We start from the raw sequence: 13,598 nt of genomic DNA, 5'->3' as shown, positions 1-13,598 counted from the left end.
CAAGCTTAGGGCGCCTGGGTGGCTCAGTGGGTTAAGCCGCTGCCTTCAGCTCAGGTCATGATCTCAGGGTCCTGGGATCGAGTCCCGCATCGGGCTCTCTGCTCAGCAGGGAGCCTGCTTCCCTCTCTCTCTCTCTCTCTCTGCCTGCCTCTCCGTCTACTTGTGATTTCTCTCTGTCAAATAAATAAATAAAATCTTAAAAAAAAAAAAAGAGTGTGATGACCTTTAAAAAAAAAATTGACAAGCTTAACAAAAAAATTAACAAAGAGCATCATGACTACTTTTAAGAAGATATTTGCAAAGCCTAAATTCAATAAGGATGATATGAAGAAATCAAACAGGAAAATACCAGAATACCAGTAGAAAAATTGACAGAAGACCAGAAAAAGGAAAACAAAAGGAGGACTAATAAGTATACACAAAGTTGTTCAGACTTCATAATCATTACAGAAAGGCAACTTAAAATAACAAGATATCAAATATCAAGCAGATTAGGAAAAAAGTGAGAAAGTGGAAGAAAGCCAATTACCGACAGAGATGTGGATATGGGATCCCTTACGTAGCACCATGATAATAAGCGAGGCTTAGATAAGCAAGCAATAATGACTTCCGTGCACTAGTTCCACTCCTGCCTATATCTCCATGCCACTTAAGTTCCCACACAGGTTCTTTAGGAAACTTGTTTAAGGATGTTTGTTACCATGTTGCTTGGGTGAGCAGGTGAGTGGGACACCAGAAGCAACCTAAGTGTCCATCCCTGAAGGAATAGGAAATCAAAATACAATACATGGAAGACTTTTGACATCCTGCAGGAACATGAACGGCTCTTAGAAACACACTGCTGACTGAAATAACAAGATAAGGATGAGATTCACATCACGATGCCATTTGTATACATTAAAAATACATGCCTACACTACGCATAATGACTTCCTTCCGAAAAGCACACTATAGAAAGGGAGAAAAAGTAAATTTACAGTGGATTAACCTGACAAACATTACCTTGAGCTGGAAGACCAAGGTGAACATTAACAGTGATAAGTCATGTTGATAATACTACCCTTAATATGACGGGATGAGAATGGTGCTTTCCTTCTGAGCTCTTCCTCACCAAGGATGCAAAACCCCAGACCGATCATGAGAAAAACATCAAAAAAATCTCCACTGCAGGTCATTCAACTAAATACCTGACCAGAAGTCCTCAAAATTACCAAGACCATCAATAACAAGAAAAGTCTGAGAACCTGTCCATCTATGGGAACCTAAAGAAATGTAAGGTCTAAATGTAACGCACACTCCTGGATGGGATCCTGGAACAGAAAAAGGATATCTAGTTAAAAACTGGGGAAATCGTGGGGCGCCTGGGTGGCTCAGTTGGTTAAGCCATTGCCTTCAGCTCAGGTCATGGTCCCAGGGTCCTAGGATTGAGTCCCACATTGGGCTTCCCCTGCTCTGCAGGGAGCCTGCTTCTCTCTTTCCCTCTGCCTCTCCCCCTGCTTGTGCTCTCTCTCTCTCTCTGTCAAATAAAAAAATAAAACCCTAAAATAATTTTTTTAAAAACACTAGGGAAATCTAAATAAAATATGGACTTTACACTTTATAATACATGTTATATAACAATAATAATAATAACAATGTATCAGTATTGTTTCACTAGCTATGACAAATGCACCATAGTAATGCACGATATTCATAATAGGGGAAACTGGGTCAGGGTATACAGAAATACTCCCCACTGTGTTTGCAACTTTTCTGTGCATCTACAGCCAATCTAAAATTAAATAAATAAATAAATAAAATTTGAAATAAAAGTATACATGCCCAGAAAGCAATATGTATTTTAAAGAACATATACAAATAAAGAACATCTCAAACCTAATAAAATAGTTACCTGTGGGGATGGGGATGAGGAGTGGGGGTAAAATGAAAGAAGACTCTGTATCTTTTCACGTTACAGAAGAAGGTGCTAAAATTTGGAAGAGTTAAGTGACTTTGTTAACATTGTACTTACAACACAGGCCTTCTGACCTTGGAACACACCAGAAGCTCCTTTTATAACTCAGCCCTGCTTGGCCTGCTCTCAGGATAAGCTGAGAGTGGATCTACCCCATGGATAGAAAACAGAGAGTTCAGCAGGTGAACCAAAAAGGAGCATGAACTTTTCCATGAAGTGGAAAAAGAGGAAGATGTTGCTCTCGGGCTTTAAAGCAAATGACGGCATCCCAAAGGGCTCCTAGGTTAAACGTGGGGGCAGGTTTCAGGGCCATAGAACACTGGGGAATTAGATAAGAGGCATTGTTCAGGCAGAACCTGGAGAAATTTAGTTTCTAGAAGATAAACTTGTTTGCAGTAAGTCAAGAGCTACAAAGAATTAATGAAAACATGAAATGAGGAGGGTTTCTTGGATCAGAAGGCAGGGCGACCTTCCAGGTCAGAGGCAAAGTCTGTGGCTGCAAGGCTGGAACGGGTCCTCTAGAAGCCCAGAGGAGGAAGGAAGACTGGTAGCAGATAGAAAAGAGTTTTGTTCTACGTTTCCTATTTTCTTAGTAAAAATCTAAAACCTTCAAACTACCTGTAGGTTTCTCAAGGTGAAGCAAGGACTGTGTTCTATATTTGAATCAGTAGAGAGTGGACACAAGAGCCTTCTCGGCAGCTGGCATAGTGGAGGCCTCCCAGAGACCAAGGATTCCTGAAAGATGTAGCAAGGAGACGGGAGCAGTAGGAACAGAAGGAAGCAACTCAGAGGTGGCATAAGGTACATTTATGTCTTTATATGATCCCCAGAGAAAGGGATGGAATTCAAAGTTAGAAAAATTCTACCCCAAATTAAGTCATCTTAGAAAAAGCCTGAAGAGACTAATTAAATTCTCAAATCACTGAGAAGGAGGAAAGCATGCTGTCCCCAACACATTCTCCCACTATCAGAAGAAATGTAGACAAAGACACATGGCTGAAATCAACACTCAAGCCCACTTATTTAGGTCATTAGCCTTTAAGAATCCTCTGTCTGCTAATATCTTAAAAAAAAAAAAAAATCAGCAAGCCCAGATGGCTTGGTGATGAGGAGGTCAGGAATGCATATGTTTTCAGGTGAATGCTGGGAATGGAAAGCTGGAAGAAAAATCATCACTGTCAATAACCAAACAGCATAGGCCGGGATCTGAAAATCAACACATATGTACCTCCCTCAATGGGAGTTCACAGGGAGAAAGTCTTTTTTTTTCTCCCGGTTATATCCGTGCTACCTAGGAGTTATCAGCCAGTTCAGTAAATATTTCTTTATGAATTATATTTATATAAGAAGAGCTATGCCACAATTAAAACAAATAAAAAATGAAGGGTCTAGCATGTCACCATTTGCAGAAAATATTTCAAAGGAAAGATTTAGTTGCATCTATACGTGTAGAATATTTCAAGGAAAATTGGCACATTGTTTTCATCCAAGAAGAATAACAGGATGCGGAGGAACAGGTGGGAGACTTTTCGCAGAAGCACTCTTTCATGCTTCTTGAATTTTGAATCACGTGAATTTACTGCCACTTCAGAAAAAGGAATAAAATGTTAAAATAGAAAGATTAAATATTTACATATTTATACCACACTATTTTTGTCAAAGATTGTAACAGATCAAGTTACATCTACATCTAATGCAAAAGGTTAAAAGAAATAATTGAGAGATACAAATTTATAATAAAACAGGGCAAACAGAATAATAGTATCCAGAGGTAAAGTGAGTACAGTAAAATCCTACATAGAACCTTTGTCTAGTTGCTGGACATGCCATGAATTTGGTGGGGAAAGCAAAGCAGGAAACAAGATCAGAGAGTCGACTGCCAATGATAAGCTATTCTCTCAGCAGAGGAACATTTCTCACAAGGAAGGGCACACAGAAGTTTCTCTCAAACATCCATCTTTAGAAGGACTGAGACACCTGTTTGTGTCCTCAGCCTTGGAGCACAACTGGACCCCTGTAGAAGTTGCTCCCAGACCTCCGGAGTGTGGGGAGGGTCTGGGGGACCAGTTGCCTGAGCCCAAAAATGTGGAGCAGAGGGGAAATCATACATGTCAAACATACCACTCACTATACAGACCCCAAATTCCAACTAGAAAACCTCTGTGCTTGATCAATTAAGTCAGGAATTGGAGAGAAAATCCAAATTTGATAGCATATTATTCCCTTGTCTTTTAAACTAAAATATGTTTGCTTCAGTTTTCTACAGAGCACTGTAATGAACAGGTATCATCTTCACAGCATCCTCCAGACTCCTGATTTCCAGAATTGTTTGTTTCTTTGCTAAGCCCACTTCCTTTGGAATACACGGGATTTCCTCTATTTCCCTTTTTTCTCCACCTCCATTTCATCCCCAAATACCCAAAATACCCAACGGAAGTCCTAATCACCATGTGCCTGTAGTGCCACACACATACGGTACCCAGAGACAACGCTACGTACTCACCAAACTGGTTCCGTTTTCCTCCTTGACACACACTGAGCCCATTTCTCAGCCTCTCATACAGTCAGAAGAAGATACAATTGAGTTCGGGCTTATGATATGCATGTGGACATGACGCCTCTTCCAGGCCTGGCTCCCCACAATGTCCTGTACAATCACCCACATTGCCCTTCAGTCCCCCATGGACCAGCTGGATTTTGATAGTCGAGGCAGTATCAGGAGCAAAGATGGCGGACCCTCTATTAGCGTGAGTCTTAAATGCTTACGAGGTACAAAATCCCCCTCTGGAAACCCACAATGGGCTATAATGTGAGTAATAAATAATTTTTACTTCATTGTTTATTATTACCTTTAGCCTACCTTATCCAGCATAGAGACGGAGGTTCTCCCATAAAAAAGAAAAAAAAAAACTTAAATGTTTGACATTGACTTAGCCTAGATCGATTAAGTAGGGAGGGTACAAAAACAAGAGCTCCAGGTTATATAGTGGCAAAACACGGCCAAAACTATTGACTACTATACCATGGAAGGTAGACACCTGCTCATTGAGCTTACCTTTCTAGGGGACCTAGATGGATCTATGCTAGGAGACCGTTATAGTTCTAAAAGAACCAGAACAGCTTAGGAAGGCAGAACACTTGATATATGTAGTCTACTACTAATTTTCTGCTACTGATTGTTGGTCAGGTCTTTTACAAAAGAATCAAAAAACTCTAAGAACTGTAATGTGTAACTGGCACATAAGCAGACAGAAGTAAAAAAAGAAGAGTTATTCCGGAAATTTGAGACCTAGTTAGAAAAGCCATTTGCTAATTGCTTCCAGTAACCAAAAATGAAAGATGTGTAGTAAAAGACATTGCACGTTGAGCACTCAATGAGACTTCTCAGTTGCATATTGTGACTCAGGACTTTGGCAAACATTGGACTAAGGGTGTGATCTTTCCACCTACTTCTAGATAACCTGAAGATGGCCACCATGAAACTGAGAAAAGAAAGAGGCACAGAGAGGTTGGCCAACCATGAAACTGAGAAAAGAAAGAGGCACAGAGAGGAGGAAGCAATAAAATAAACAGGCAACCTTGAAACTGTGTCTAGGAAAGAACTGTATGGTGACAACACATGAAGCTTTCTAAAAAAATAAATAAATAAAGTAAATCATAAGCCACCCATTTTACTGAGATGCTGAGAAAATTGTGTTACTCAAGCAATTATTATTTTGAATTAGAAAAGCTCTGAATACTCTGCATGCCTTAAATCAGTCTGAGGAAGGACATGGGCTATGAATGCTGGCAGTCACCAAGGAAAGTGTAGGACCCAAGATCCATTTCAGAAGCGACAAGGATGTTGGACAGGGAAGATCTGTGGAGGGAAGAACTGTGGAGAACCAGGGCTCATTAGGAAAAATGAACAAGAAAATCCTTGTCACAGAGGAAGATCGGGATCTATTTGGGCAACTACCCCCCACCTTTCTGAAAAGAGGAACTTCCTAATTCCTGCTCTGCAGGATTCCAACTCTGCTATGGGCCAGTGATTACTCTCTGTCTTCTTTTCCTCCTTTTTTTGAGTAAGAAATATTAGTATTGTCATCACCACTCTAAAGGAGGAGGAGGAGAGGTAACATTTCTGTTTTGCTCACAAGCAGCAGTACAAAGGAGAATCACAACCACATCTCATGGAGAGACCCACTCCCTTCCTGGAGGCCCTGAAATTTGAGCTGAGCAAAGTAACTGGACTGGAAGGTTAAAGTAACGGGACATGTACTCTACATGTTAAAAGAAAAATGAAATGGATTTTTGGTGAACAGAGGGATAGACTGTGGCAGAGATAATTTCATGTGTTTGTTGAACCCATTTCATTTTCCTGCACATGTTATTTTTCCCAATCTCTCCTGCAGCTAGGTGGGACCATGTGATGGAATTCTGGTCGGTGGAAAGAAGCCTAGTTCCTAAAATCCCTTGAGTTTTGTCATACGCTCTCAGCAAATGAGAATGCACACAGCATAGCCTCTTCCTACCCTTAACCAGTGAGCATTAAGCACGCACCATCCGCCAGCCGTTCTTCGCTAATGTGTGTGCTGCCCAGAGTGTTCAGCCTGCTGTTGTTTTCTTCATCGTAGCCTCTTTATTATCCATTCATTCGGTGTTCCAGTGAACTACTTTAACTAGTGATAACTGATAAAATGACTGGGCTTGCTGGAGTAAGACAACAGAAAAATAAGAAATTTTTAGAAGCTCAAGAGTCTTCAGTGAAATGGTCAAGAAACAGAGGTAAAGACTCGTAGGCAATGGGGAACAGGTTGAAGTCCTCTGACATTACAGAGGGTTAAAAGAAAGAATAGCTTTAGCTTCGGCGAATGAGCCAATAATTGTATTAACAGCATCTGGGAGAAATTAAGCATGTTATGACTGTAAGAGATTTGGAGAGATTGAAACAGTGATTCTCAATGTACGGCATAAAGAAGCATCTTCACAGGAACCTTGCTATAAAGATCTTTTACTGTCCTCACCCCGTTAGCATTTGCCTCTCCAGGAGCATATCACCTGCAATGCCCAGGATGGCTGCTGACCCAGTGAGCCCTAACAGAACTCAAGTGCAGTTAGTACAGTACCTGATAGTACTGCAGAAACACACCTGATGGGCTGCAGAAACACAACACGATATTGACCGACAGCTCTCACACATGGCAAAGGAACTGTCCAGCCTGCGTGCATACTCAGGAAAAAGAAAAGGGAAAAGCAAAGTTGAGAAGGTATGAGAGATGAAGGGAGAAAAGTCCTTCGAGGCAAGGGTAGTATAGACAATCATGCTGCTTTAATCAGCACATATTAGGAACCGCAAATTTCACCTCCTTGTGTCTAACCACAAAGCATTTACATCCCATCTACTATCCAACTTACAGACCAGAAGACTGTCCTTTGGCTAGTCCCCTGGATTAAACAGAAGCTATGGAAAGCCAAAGTTCTACTGGAAGACAATCAAAACAAGGAAAACAAGAAAAATCCATTTCAGCATGCCTCTGTAGGTCCTACATGCTCGCTGAATCTGACTAGAGAACAATCCTGGACTCCACCTCTCCTGGGTCACTTAATGGGGGACAATTTGTGAGGACTCACATTACTTCAAGATTCAGAAATGTTTGGAGGGTTTTGCATCAGCTTAGAGAACTGTCTCTCCTGTAACTACAAAATCATCACCTTGAGGCCAGATCCTGAGTCCAGACTGACTCCCAAGGTATACCAGTACATCTTCTGCTGTACCCACCAATGCTTCCCTTCAATGTGACCCACTGTGTCCTTCCTCCAGTCCCCAGCCTCTGTCTCTTCATCAACCTGCATCCTAAAAGAACAACAACCGTGGGCCCAACTCTACAGTGGGTGCTACAGAAGTAACTGAAGAAACTCAGTGCATAACTCTTGCCTACCCTCAGGCAGCTCACAATCTTGTTTGTAGTGCCAGGACACCTCGGCCACTGATTTCGCAAGGAACCATTGATTACCTACAGGGCACAGCAACACAAGGGATATTAGCATTCACAGGAAGGGGCAAGCCGCAAGGACTGTCACATTTATGCCTGACTTCATTGGGTCTGCGTGACAAGAATTTTCTCTTTCCTTCTAGATCACTCATTCATATTTTTCCTTTAGGTTTACTCAAAAAAAAAAAAAAAATTCTCTGTCCTTTTGGTTTCATTTCTCATAGTCTTCCCTACACAAATCATCTTTTTCCTGCAAGGCCAGGAAACTACTCCTTCACTCTTGGAAGCAACTCTTCCCTTTTGCAGAAAATGATTCTTCAGCCACTTAAAACTACAACAAACCACTCAAGTCGTCTCACTGGGGAACTATTTCTAACCTCTATAATACGCAGGCCTGCTGAAAGGCACACGAGAAAGCTTTCTCTTCCCCTCTGTGTCTGTGCCTCCCTTGTTCTACTGCCTCAGTGAGCAGAGACAACATCTAATTATATTTTCCACCAAAACATTAACATGTTATTAATGCTTAGCAAGTAAGAAAAATAATAATGTCTTTATATGTCCCATTTTTTCCACTTTGGGATTTCATATGCGAAAAAGAGATTTTAAGACTGGAGCATGGAAGACTTTGGTCCATTAGACATATATTGGGTTTTTCTGTCCTCCTATACAAAGGTTGAGGCTTTTAAATGGAGCATGCAACTCTTAAGCATTAACCCATCTGTTCTGTTTCTCTCTTTTACTTCAAAGCACTGGCACACAAATCTCACAGCCAAAGTCATACGAAGGCTATTCTTTTCCCAGCAATATACCTTGACCGCCACCAATGGACTGTCACTCAGAAACACTCAATTATCCTGTTACGTTCCCAAATGCCACACAAGAGTACAAAGTCCCCTTTCCTTTTCATTCTGACCCCCCACTACGTCTATCATACTACTGTGGGCACCTCCTCTCCCTGACACAAAGCCTCCCTCCTGCCAACCCAGCTTCTGCAATGCTCCTTGGAGATGCCAAGACTTCTCGTTCCAGCAACCCTAAACTTAACCCATCCATCAAGGTCTAGATAATTCATGACATTCCCAAAAAAGCTTCCCGGACCATAATAGCTCTTGGTGGTGGGCTCACTCTTTAGAATTGGGAAGGAAAAGATCTAAAAAGTTAACAGCATGATGTAACACATATCAGAAAATCAAATGGGCAGAAGAATTAATACAGTTTAGATCCCATAGGATCAGCTGCTCCGTAGGAACAGGCAGCAGAACTCTGTAGATCATGTTCTCATATCACACACATGTTCACAACACGCTGAACTACCCACGGCTTTTCCTCCCAAGAAGTTTATGAGTTTTGGTGGGGGGGTGGGGGCAAAGACTTTTTCTCACACAGCTTCAGAATCCCCTGTAATAACTAACATTAATAGGGCAGGACCTGCAGAAAGTACACAGAGGATTCTTTTTGATTCGCCCCGTAGGGAAGCTGGGAATATTTGCTAGTTGAGTAAAATCAAGTTAAAGCAATACATCAGTGATAAAGCATTGAGACGCAGCGTGACAACATTTTCAGTGAATTGAGGGGGGTTTCAGACCCACAGAGACCCACTCTTCATGCGACTTTCAGCAGAGAGAGTGGAGTGGAAGGAGGGGGCAAATGATTAGGATCAGATTATCCGTTCTCAAATGGCCTTCAAAATCGTTTAATGGAAGCCAACCTCTTAGAGATGAAGAAGTGACTGGGGAAGCCTCCCGACTGAAGCCAGAAGACCAGCGATCTCAGGAGGCTTGCACCCTGTTCACATCCCCAACCGCTTTGCAGAAACAGCACACGTGCTGTTTGTCTCTGAAAGAAGTGGCCCCCCTCGGCCTGGAAGCAGGGAGGGAAAGAGCATTGAGAGTCCCCGTCCAGGCTTAACGGCAATGCATGTGACATTGTCTTGATGATGTGTAACACTGTTAACTGCAGATCTACTGTAACTGCTTTCTCTTCTCTACCTCCTCTATGCTACAGGCAACAAATAGTAACACATCGTCTAAACAATCAAACTACGCCACAGAAAGGATGCAGACTGGTAACGGGGAAACTTGAGTTCAGATAACTAAACTGTTAATGGAACAGCTAAGATCTTTCTCTTTAAAAAAAATTTTTTTTTTTTCAATTTTCTGACATGACTTTTCTAGCTCAGGTAACAATAAAGCAATGCTGGTCTGCGCCCCCAGGATAGTTTTGTAAACAGATGCTAAGGGCGTATGTGGGAGTTACAGGCACTGTTCTAGGAATTATGGAAGATCAAATGAATAAAACTCTGTTCCTGTCCTCAAGAATCTGAGGAGATAATTAAAAATGAACATAAAAAGTCTAATAAAGAGAGAACATAAAAGGCTAATAGGAAGCTGTGGAATGTGGGGGCAGGAACCAATTCCCTGATTTTTCTTAACTGGGGAAATCATATTAATAAAACCACGTGTGTTTACAAAGCAACATACACAGAAATTAGAAAGTTCTTAACTTCAGAAGATGGATGTCTTCCATTGGAGATCATTCTTTTGAGTTCTCATTTACTTCTAACACTTGATTGCCTACTGACAAAAGAATACACTAACATTTTTCACAGGTTGTGATCTTTAAAAGTTTTCTCAGGAGAGCAACTTTTATTTGTCCTTATCAGAATATTGCTGCACTGGAGTTAATAATGAAAAGCAACATAACTGTGTGTGTTACGGCACACTTTGTAACTTCCAAAGCATCTTCACAAATGGTATTTCGATGGGTCTTGTCTGGTCCCCACGAAATCCTGAGAAATACACAGGGTCCGTTTATTGTGTGTCTGGGTGTGTACGTGTGCATGTTAATATTGTTTTCTTCATTGTGCACAGAAGAAACTGGAGGCTCAAAGGAGTATGAGTGACAGTGACAACTGGTATTTGTCATACTTGTCAGACAAAAAGAAAATTGCTGGCTAAGCCCTCCAATCTAAAATTACTCACAAGTTATTACACTTGAAAACTCATGTTCCCACTGGTGTATGTTCTCTTGAAAAGCAAATATGCCCTGGGCAGCACTCAGCATCTAGGGGGCCCCCCCAGCTTCCTGCTGTCTCCAGGGGCAGCACCTTGTTCCCTCCCCAGACATTAGCCAACCTCTCTTCTCTTATTCTCTGTTCTCAATAGAAGACTGAAAGGCGGCCATTTATTTGTTCATCCAACCTAAAGAGCCAGAGCCACTGAATTAGGTCCTTTAAGAGCATTTGGATTTTAAAACTTTGTTATAGCTTTACAGGGGAAGTCTTTAGGCTGATAAACACATTTAGGGAAGTAGCCATCGTGTGTCAGGAATTTGGTGCTGATTCACGAATGCTGTCATCTCTCCGGACGATGATTAACAAAAAGCCTCTGAGCTTATCTTCAGGGTCAAAGAAGGAAAGGGAAGCTGGCACTAATGTGTCCTGCCCCATGTCCCCAAAAGGAACATCAGGGATGTACAATGACAGATTTAACAAGAAGAGAAAGCCCACTGAGTCTTCAGGGGCTAAGGTACAAAAAGAAAAAAAAAAAAAAAAAAGAATCTGGGAAGCAGCCAAAGCTGGGACTGATGTACCTAAGCCTCAATCCCAACCCTACTCACGCACGTTTGCCCCAGCCTGATCTCAGAGTGTAAAGGCTCAAGCCCTGTGGCTCTTAAAATCTGCCTCAAGACCCAGAGGAGCTGTCCTCAAGTCCCATGACCACAGGCCGCGTTCCTCTTTCTTCCACTGAAAACACCGAGTGGGAAAAGCCATCCTTACCTCGTAATGAGCCACGCGCTGGGATTCAGATATCAGCTGTGCACTGCACACCTTGCAGTAACTGTCTGTAAATAAATCCTGATCGATATCGGAGGACTTCATCAGGCTAAAGGAGAATCAACAGAAAAGAAAAATGAGTCCACTGCTTTGATGTTTATGCAGGACATTAACTGTGCGAAAAAGCCTACAGCACAACAGACCCCAGGATGGTGGCAGTGGCGGAGACTTCCCTACTCCTTAGGTGATACCATGTCAGTTAACCACAGTAAAGTGTAGAGTTTGTAATTTTCTCATAAGTGCCCAATAGAATTGCTGGTACGTACAAAACAGAAATGCACCTTTAGTTTTCTCTTTCTGACAAATCAGACATATTTTAAAATATATATAGGTGCACAGAAAAGCATCCCAGGAAGTTTTTAAGATTTTATTTATTTATTTGACACAGAGAGAGAGCACAAGCAGGGGAAGTGGCAGGGAGAAGGAGAAGGAGAAGCAGGCCCCCTGCTGAGCAGAGAGCCTGACATGGGGCTCAATCCCAGAGCCTGGGATCATGACCCATGCAGAAGGCAGCCACCCAACCAATTGAGCAACCCAAATGCCCCAGTCCCAGGAAGTTTTAACAAAGTGTTAAGAGCAGTTATATTTCAGAAATTATAGGTAATTGCTTATGTAATTTTATTTATTTTTTTTAATTTTCTACAATGGACAAACATTACTTTTATAATACATGGAAATAAGTTAGCTTTGTCAAGAACCTTATAAGCAATAAAAATACTAGTTTTGAGTTCAGTAGTTATACTTAAAGAATTAAAAAATAAACTCAGGCTCAACAATAACTTTTCTTGCAAGCTTATACATTTTAAAGTGAGAAGCCCTCACTGTTCATGCTCACTCTTCCACGTTTTGGGTTACTGATATGCATAAAAGCCACCTCCATCATTCTGCACCACAGTTGAGCCCACAAAAGTAAATAAACATATCATCAAATTCCAAATCCTGAATTGAAATGCAGCCAGGAGTCTCCAGCTTGTGAAAGTGATCTGTCACAAAGTTATCTCATAGCATCTGAAGCATAATGTTACCACCATAGAAATGCACAGCAGCACATCCAAATGCTTTCCTCCAACCCACAGACTCCACTCCATTTTACCTCCTACCTAGCCAGGTAAAAAGTAAGGGTTATGCCTGACAACATACATACAGAAAGGCAAGAGAATTTCAAACAGGGATGTGGTAGGAACCTTGGAGTCCATCCTGCTCCCATGCCCTCATTTTATCTGTGACACTACTTAAAGTCACATTGCTGATTATTGGCATGGCTATATACGCCACCTGGTTTGCATGATTTCACTTTACACACTCCAAATCTGTCTCAGGTCTCATACTCCTTGCCAGTCATGTGATTTTGAAATGAGCCATTAAACCTTCTAGGTCTTAGTTTCCTCCTACACAAATTGAGATAAAATATTAGCCATGCCTTTTTAGAGAACTGTGATGAAAATCAAAAGGAGAAATATAGGAGAAGATACTACATAAACTCTAAACCTCTCTTCATTTGAAAGGGCTCATCGTTACATTCTTAATAATATCCTAACATTGGCCAAGACTTAACCAATACAACAAAATAAAGGACAGTGGTGCATTTTAAGTAATTTTTTAAAACCACTTAAATAGCAGAGTTATAAAATAAAGCACCTACCTGAAATAAAAGGCCTACTGCCTCAACAACTACAAACTCACTTTTTATCTTTGTCCTTGGTTGTAATGGTCCATTCAGAGCATTGGATGCTCTGCTCTGAATTTCACAATTCAAAAGGATTCACAATTTTGGCTCCTAAGATACAATGGTAGCTCTGGTTTTTCAATGCCCTGAGTACCAACAGTAATGCCA

The 13,598-nt window shown here is 41.4% G+C and overlaps 1 protein-coding gene across 6 annotated transcripts in view; it reads right to left on the bottom strand.

Moving 5' to 3' along the window:
- Window positions 1-13,598, bottom strand: part of ZMAT4 (zinc finger matrin-type 4) — a 388,221-nt gene that overhangs the window by 309,608 nt on the left and 65,015 nt on the right. For all 6 annotated transcript variants that reach the window (XM_032329176.1, XM_032329175.1, XM_032329171.1 and 3 more), the window contains exon 2: window positions 11,708-11,813. In XM_032329176.1, coding sequence (XP_032185067.1) covers window positions 11,708-11,809 — 102 coding nt within the window. In that variant the 5' untranslated portion in view covers window positions 11,810-11,813. The remainder of the gene's footprint in view (window positions 1-11,707; window positions 11,814-13,598) is intronic.

This window comes from Mustela erminea, chromosome 21 (genome assembly GCF_009829155.1).
Source record: "Mustela erminea isolate mMusErm1 chromosome 21, mMusErm1.Pri, whole genome shotgun sequence".
Lineage (NCBI taxonomy): Eukaryota > Metazoa > Chordata > Mammalia > Carnivora > Mustelidae > Mustela > Mustela erminea.
The sequence above is the reverse complement of the archived record's forward strand: the minus strand, read 5'-3'. Positions and strand labels throughout refer to the sequence as shown.